General features: G+C 36.0%; 2 protein-coding genes across 4 annotated transcripts in view; one reads left to right on the top strand and one right to left on the bottom strand.

Moving 5' to 3' along the window:
• Positions 1-309: 309 nt before the first annotated feature.
• Positions 310-2,689, bottom strand: LOC126914658 (DNA polymerase interacting tetratricopeptide repeat-containing, protein of 47 kDa). Of its 2 annotated transcripts, none has more exons than XM_050718879.1 (7): positions 2,559-2,689; positions 2,124-2,464; positions 1,578-1,749; positions 1,306-1,498; positions 947-1,227; positions 700-864; positions 310-634 (listed from the first exon to the last, which is right to left on the bottom strand). In XM_050718879.1, exons 2-7 carry the CDS (start codon positions 2,392-2,394, stop codon positions 547-549), a joined length of 1,170 nt encoding a protein of 389 aa, XP_050574836.1. In that variant the 5' UTR covers positions 2,395-2,464; positions 2,559-2,689; the 3' UTR covers positions 310-546. The 2 variants fall into 2 exon arrangements, with proteins under 2 accessions (XP_050574836.1, XP_050574844.1); XM_050718887.1 differs by having other exon boundaries at positions 2,564-2,680.
• Positions 2,690-3,307: 618 nt separating this feature from the next.
• The window catches only part of LOC126914421 (uncharacterized), a 120,724-nt gene continuing 116,057 nt past the window's right edge, over positions 3,308-7,974 (top strand). For both annotated transcript variants that reach the window (XM_050718382.1, XM_050718373.1), the window contains exon 1: positions 3,308-3,749. The gene's annotated coding sequence lies outside the window, so the exon portion shown is untranslated. The remainder of the gene's footprint in view (positions 3,750-7,974) is intronic.

The raw sequence follows: 7,974 nt of genomic DNA, 5'->3' as shown, positions 1-7,974 counted from the left end.
TAGTCGCAACAATTAGAAGAGTAACCGCTTCGGGACGCATACACACGTTCTACAGCGTCTCTTGAACTGAATTTCTGACTGAGGCCCTGAGTCTTTATGCCCATCTGGCTCTGGCAGGTGTTACAGGCTACAGGTGGCACCACTGCTCGATCAATTATCTTACCTATATCGGTCCCTTCTACGGTTAATATGAAATGGGGCCCACATGCACCACTTTTGTAAAAAGTTTCGTAAAAAAAAATGTACAAAAACATTTCTTAATTCAGTAAGGAAAAATGCTTTTTAAACTTGATTTGATAAAAGCACTAATAATTATTACTAGACTGTTTTATTAGACTGTAAATTTTTATACATTTATTAGAAATTTGAAAATATGCAAATAATCTATGTAATATATGAAAATATATAAAATAATTAAAACGGATCTTGGATTAGATTCCATTTCTTCAATTTATATGAGTTTGCATAATTAATTCTAATTATATTAATAGATGTGTAGATCTTCTTCATAAATCTATTTACGAAGAATGTACACGATAATTTATATCACACATACATAGCTAAAAATCCCTCCTCCGCCTTACTGGACTTAACAAATATTAGAAACATCGGCGTTCCCCCGCGAACTATAAATCTGAAATTTTTTATTTCATAAGTGGTTGCGTTTTTAATTTCCTGTATCTTAATTCATGAACTTACCGCTCGTGCTGCAATATTTGCCCTAGAGACTGATGGACGTTCACTTTATGCAGAGAACATTTATCTTTATCCTCAAAATAAACATTTATATTTTCAGGAGTATAACGTCTGTGTGAGTCCCACTCAGGTGGATCATTAAATAACTGTTCTAATTGTTCTATCAACCTGAATAAGTAAATTTATTATATGTGAAATAACCTTTAATTTTTTGTATAACGTGAGATTCTTATATGATATAAAAGCATACAATGTATCCTCGTGAAAATTTTGTATGAAATCTGTCTGCTTTGTTTCAGGATATAAAATCAGAACTGGCCAAATGAGCTTATTTTGTGCATCCAAATGAAAACTACATTGTGCCATTTCTGGAATTTGAGGTTCTAGATCTTTTAAATTTAAATTTCTTTTCCCTTCGATCACTTCTAAATTAACACCTTTCCCTTTTATTATATTTAGTAATTCTTCTTCTTTTTTATTTAAGTTCTTTTCTAATCTATCTTGTTTTCTTTTATCTCTTTTCAGGCGTTCCTATAAATATTCAAATATAAGTTACACATAATAAGTACTTTCTCAAGTTTATATGCACTAAAGTATGGATATTCTTACTCCTTCAACTACTGCTTGTGATTTTAAATATAACATTATCTTGTCAGTAGGAGATTCATCGAGTAACCGATCACAAAAGTCAATACACTGTTCGTAATCTTTTATATGAAAACAACAAGTGGCAGCTCTATTCAAAACTTTTATGTACTTTGGTTTTAACCTCAAAGCAAGCTTGCAGTCATTTAAGCTTGATCTGTAATTTATATAAAAGACAATCTTCATAAAACTAGAACAAAACTGTAATATTAAAATATGTGTAATATCAAATATACCTATAATTTTTTAACATAAAATGTGCAGCAGCTCTATTATTATAAAGCTGAGCCATTAAGTCAATATCTTTACATTTAGTTCTTATTCCTTCTGTGTAACTCAGAATACCTAATCTATAATTTTTATACTTGAAATTGAAATTTCCATCTTCCTTATAATTATTTGCAAGTTCTATAAAACATATGCAAATGTTATTACATTTGTGTTGGTAGTATTCTACCAATATCTATATAAACATTTATATTGTTAAATTAACCGTTAACCCTGCAATCTCGATAATGCTGGAAATATATATTTTAATTGCAAAAATAAATAAAAATAGAGTCTAGATGACTGAAAAACATGCTATTATTGAAACAAAAATCGCTTTAAATAGGTTTAAATTTCCTGAATAGTCTTGGTGTTTGCACAAAAATAACAAAAAGTTACTACCTTTCTTAGAAATAGTTAAGACAAATACCAAATAAGAATATAGTACCCTGTTATGATATTCCAAGGTTAAATTAGATGGTTACAAGACTAAATAAGAATAAATTAATCCAAACCCTCGGGTGTATTCTCATCTTCCCCATATTTGAGCTGTTGTAAACCTTCCATCAATGGAGAAAGTTCTTCTCCAGGTTCCGGTGTCTTTTTCATGAAAAATGGATGTTTTTCCATTTCCTCTTCCCACCGATCTTCTGGCCATCCTTCGGTATAGCTCTTCTTTTCCAAATTACTAATATATTCATCGAGTTCAGCGTCTAATTTTGAAGCAAGTTTTAATCTTTCGTTATCAGTCCATACTTTACTTCCTTCTTTACTTGTTCCTTCCATTGTTTAACGATTATTTATATTAACTTTATATTTATTGGCAATAAGAAAGAGTACACAAACATAAATATCACTGAAACAGTCGCGATACAAAATTATTCAACGACACCAAATTAGACTCCAAATAGTACAAATTGAATTGAGAATAAAAATAAAACAAATTTAACCTTACAAACCACAATCTCTAAAATTTCACGTGTTTATGTATCATTTCTTAATGTCATAACATTATCGACCGAGTAGATTCTCCAATTCTTCCTCAATGATGGCGCTGGTAGTATTCTTATAACCACTATTTTAAAAAAGCTTACAACATTAACACCTTTCTGTTTTTTACATTTCTCATATTAAATATTTTATACAACCTCAAAGCATATCACCAAGAAACTTACTGGTAAAAAATTATCAATATTTTAAAACAGTAATATTCGTTTAAAGGTTATAATTTCAACTAATACATTTAACAACATGATTACTTTAAAGCTTTTCGCTCTTAAAGAAGAGGCTCTAAAATACTTGAAAAATATAACTAACGAAACATCCGAAAGTTTCTTTAATTAATATAAAAACAATCGTTCTCGTTTAACGCTTCCAATTTTTTCCTCAAAAGAAACAGTAAACAATGCAACGACATCGTTGTTGAAGATTCATCGGTGAAAATACGATTCTTAGTTTCGAATTGGTTTGATACGTAGTGGAAAAAGGAAGAGAGGGGCGGGTAATCCTACAATAAAATCTGTATTGAAAGTTAGGGATGAGAAAATCCAGAGGAGATACGTCGATCGGGTAGGTAGGGGTGGTTAAGGTTCGGACGTTTACGCAAACATTCGGGTTTTGGCCCCTTTGTGTTCGGCTGGGCAAGATGGCGCTCGGTGAAAGCTGGTCCACGATTGGTCGATGAGACCGCACCGCGAATCTCCCGAGAACAGTCGCTTCCACGGCCTCGGAGCGGGCGAGTTGTTGGTCCCCTTGGAAAAAAGCAAAACACGCTCTCTCGTTGCGGCGGCGAGTGTAATGGCCACCGTGGGCCTAGGATAGCAAGAGAGGTGAGGCGGTTCGCGAATTCTTTTATCGAAACGCTGGCTAATCAATGAACGACTTATCAGCCCGGTCAACAGTCAGTGCATATAATAATACGTGTGTGCCGAACTGCCGCTCTTTCGTCTCGATCGGTGGCTTCTGTCCGGTGAAGAGTGCGTGTACATCAAGTAGTGCATCAGTGTACTTAATGTGTGCCAGCCATTGTCGAGCGTGCATCATAGTGCCGGTCACCTAATAATTGTCGACCACTACTGGATAATATTGCTTGTTCGTCTTGTCTGTTGGATTCTACCCTGCTGACACGCGACGCAGCATCGGTGAGTACTACGACATAGTTAAATGAAACCGTATCACACGATGTCGACGACCGTGCGTATATGTATGTCGAGGTGGCTTAGCGTTAGAACTAAAGTATCTACGATAACGTGTGAAATTTACAACAAAGAAATCAAAGTGAAAGATACGTTGAAAAATACATAGTACGGGGGAACCAACAAACCTTTATCTGTGTACTTTACAAAAAGTCACTGAAAATCCAAATCAAATTTGTCTTGCTATAATTCTATCAGATTTGCGTGAAATATTGAGAATTAGTCGTTTTAAATAATCCATTAGTATTAATATTCACAATGAGCGTATGTGTACATCGTGGTCGTTTTGTTCCGTCAAACAAGAGATTCTTGTCTATCGATACTTTCGCCTAAGACTAGACGCACCCTTAACTCTCAGTCTCTCTCACTGAATAAAAACAATCTTCTCTAAGTTGTCATCACCACCATTCGATGATTTACGTTCGAAAAACTTGTACTCGTCCATAGATCGTAAAGTTGTGTTTCTGTTATCCAATCGTTCGCACATGTACGGTCTATACTTCCCATGGGGGAAAAGTCCATTTATTGTCATATGCAAGTAGTAATGAGAGTATGCGCGTTGCGAAGCACGATCAATTTCGGAAGATCTACCATCACGCTGCAAAAGATGTCGCACCACCCTTCCCGTGCTAGTTTATTGTTGCTAAATATTTTTGAGCATTCTTTCGCGCACCGACTCATAGGGTGTAACCTCTTTCTTCTCTCGTACCTGATTGCTGCAAACGTTCTACCCGCATGAATGACATTAGATGCTAAGCTATCTATCTCAATTCGAATCAAATTACCCTATATAGTACAAACGCATGTAATGTTAATGCTACTGTTTCTCTCCCATGGTACACTCATTTATAGCGTCGCTAATAACTTTGTACATGACATTAAACGACAAATGATGAGAAAGGAGGTGTCCGTGGATACATCTTCGTCTCATTCGTCGCGTATTAAGGTCACTGTTACCTTTTATCCTTTCTGTGTTGTATCGATGCAGCATATACCTATAAGAATCATTCACGCATATATTTGTAAAAGCAAATATACTTATTAAACGTCGTATCAGTTAAATATAAGAGGCAACATTAATGTCATCACTTTGGTTATTCGTTTTCGAAGGTGCGTTTCTCCGTCGTTTTTCACTGGTTACCACGGATGGGCGTATTCTTTCGCAAACAAGTGTACTCGACGATAATCCCATTTGCCCGGAAAGCATAAACGCGTCCCGGTAACCGTGAATGACCCGTTTCGCGGCTTTAATAGGGATCATTCGGGATATCGCGAAATAATGTATGTATCGCGATGGTAACAGGTGCCCCCCTCCATCGCTCTTTTCCGCCCTTTTTGCAAAGAAAAGCACGTGCCTCGCGCTCAGAATCGGCGTATTCGCGCATACGCTATTATTAAAACTGCCACTTATAATTCATCAATGCAACAATCATATTGTGTTTTTACCTTTCTGTTCACCTTTTTCCGTCTTTCGTTACTTCGCTTTTATAGCGTAATACATATTTTAAATCGAAGCATTTTCGTAATTCTAACTGAATTGTAACGTACATATATGTTTTTCAAGATAAATTTTCCGAAGACTGTTCCGGATTGTTATTGTTCCTTTAACACTAACGAGATCCCTAACATAAATCAGGCTGCGTATTGCATTTAAAAAATATAATCTAACCTACTTTTTTCACATTTAAATGTATGCGTTATTTATCGTTGAAAGAAGAATCTGTCTTGAAAGTGGTAAATCTTAAATTATTAATGAAATGACTCGACTGTTACAATACGCTTATTATCGATCGTAGCCGTATCTCATTAGTTTTCAAAATTGAGTGTTTCAAAAACAAAACCTTGTAAGGAAACCTTCCGTACCAAACTTTTTGCTTCTTTTTACACCAAAATCACTTTGGCTTTTACTTTCAATTGCAGTATTTAGCTACCGTTTTCGATTGCGCTTATATGTATATTTCGCTGTGTAATAGGCGGCAGCGGCCCTCGTAATACCGACGGTAGAATTTTTGCACGTGTCGCTGACAAAACGCGTATCGTCGCCGTTCCGCAGTCGGGGGTAGAGTTTTTCGATCGTACGAATTATCGATTTCGAGCGGTGCGAGAGTGCGGGTAATTTTTTGCGGGATGGCTTTTTAATTAAATTTCGTCATCGTACGCATCTTTTCTATACGTTTAACTCCGTTATGATATTCTATCGGGGAAAAATATTACTTTTTGTGGGTTGGTTAGGAAAATTCTTCCGTCGATGATAAAACATTGAAGATAGCTTGATGTCGATGTCGCCGATGTATTATTGGAAAGTACGTTCTCGTACCGACGAAACTTTTGTGAATGTCAAAAGCGAAACCCACGTAAAACGCGAAAATAAACTCTTCAATGGCAACGCGTATTTATACACTAGCTGTGAATCAATTTTAACTACGGATACTCTCAACAGAAATAACACGATTTCTGTACATTGTAAAGTTCAAAAGGTTAGTCCGAGAATCGAATTTGCTCCGTGAAAAATGACAACGTCCAGCTTCGTCCGTTGTTCCTCCCCTCCTAGAGGTTATTAACTAGATAAATTTCGATTATATCGATAGCAACAGAATTTTTCTCTACGAACGACATTGCGTCGAACAGAACTATTTAAAGGACATTTACAGTCGATTGAAACTCCAAATAGAGAGAAAGTAATATCACGTCGAAAAATTAAGTCGGACAAAAATTCATGTATATTCAGAATTAGCATTTTGCGATGAAAATACGGAAAATATTATACTAGGATAATTCGAATTGCCTTTCGAATAAATAATATCCCAGCTCGAGAGATCTCGCGTAAATATTAATTAAAGCTCGCTGATGAAAAGACTAGCAGCTATCGATCAGTTTATACGAAGTACATACATACATACTTTGCGTCGAGGACGATGAGGCTGTGCTCGAAATGACGCTTGGAATACTTTCGACGAGAGATCCACTCGTGAAATACTTTTTGACGTTGATTGCGCGTACCTTATGTGTACTGGCGGCGTTAAATCGCGTTCAAGACTCGCCCGACTCCAGTCTTCTTTTCTCGAATTCCGTCGCAAGCTTTCTCTCGGTTAATCGCCGTGAGTCTTCGGTTAATCTGCCGTGATTTATGCATAAGTGCGATTAAAGCCGAAGCCTCTATTGATACGAGCAATAAATCCGGCGACAGAGATTAGCCCTGGTCACTAATAGTTGAGATTTCTCAACGGGTAGCTTTGTGGTCAAGCGTTCGTTGTTAAGTCTAGGACTGTTTAGTGTGTATATAGACGTGCCCACGGTGTCTCTAAATCACGTGGCCCGTAATAACGTATTACTCGAAGTAGCGCTTAATCCCGGGATGATTTGTGAAGTTTACCGGTCGGCCATTTTAATACTTTAATAGCCAACCTGTCACCTTGTAATTTAGTAAGTTCCATAAAAAGTTTCGGGAAATGATCAATAATATTATCACACCGATAGTATTATACATATATTCTTGATGCGTTAGATCGGTGTGGGTAAAATGTCGATGAATGAAGTTTGAATTTGCTGGGCCATCAAATTTTACTATACGTCAATTATCAACTACGATAAAGAAGTTGAAGATTAAGAAGAAGGAAATTGTTATCAATTATGCGTATCGTAAAGATCATTTAGGCAATCATTTAATGTATAAATTATTATGTGTACTATGTATATTATAATATGTATTTTAAATGACATGGACATTGGATATTACGGTTTACGTTATATGTAACTAATGTGTCGATATGTTACAAGTTATATGTTAAAAAATGACATTTCGTGTGAACCACCTTTCTAACGATATCAATTTAGTCATGACACCGAAAAGCATAACCTATCGGTCTCTACCGTCAAACGTGTTTATCTAATTTACTAAGTAGTCTCGCGAATAAAGAAATATTAAAGCGTCTTAAATTATACCAAGTGTCAAAAAGATTAAAAATTATTTGAATGTTAAGGAATGCCATATATGAGGATATAAAGACTCTAGCTAAAGTATGTTTCACTGAAACAACAGGTGTACAAACAACCGTCCTAGCAGCGGGCGGGCGCATCACTACGATTCTGAATATTAACCTCTCTCTCTCCTCCGAATCGTATATCGAGATAATAATAGTGATTGGCCGGTGGTCGGTTGTTCGTTACGGTG

Source organism: Bombus affinis, chromosome 1, assembly GCF_024516045.1.
Source record: "Bombus affinis isolate iyBomAffi1 chromosome 1, iyBomAffi1.2, whole genome shotgun sequence".
Taxonomy (NCBI): Eukaryota; Metazoa; Arthropoda; class Insecta; order Hymenoptera; family Apidae; genus Bombus; species Bombus affinis.
Note: the sequence above shows the minus strand (reverse complement) of the source record. Positions and strands in the feature narration are given on the sequence as shown.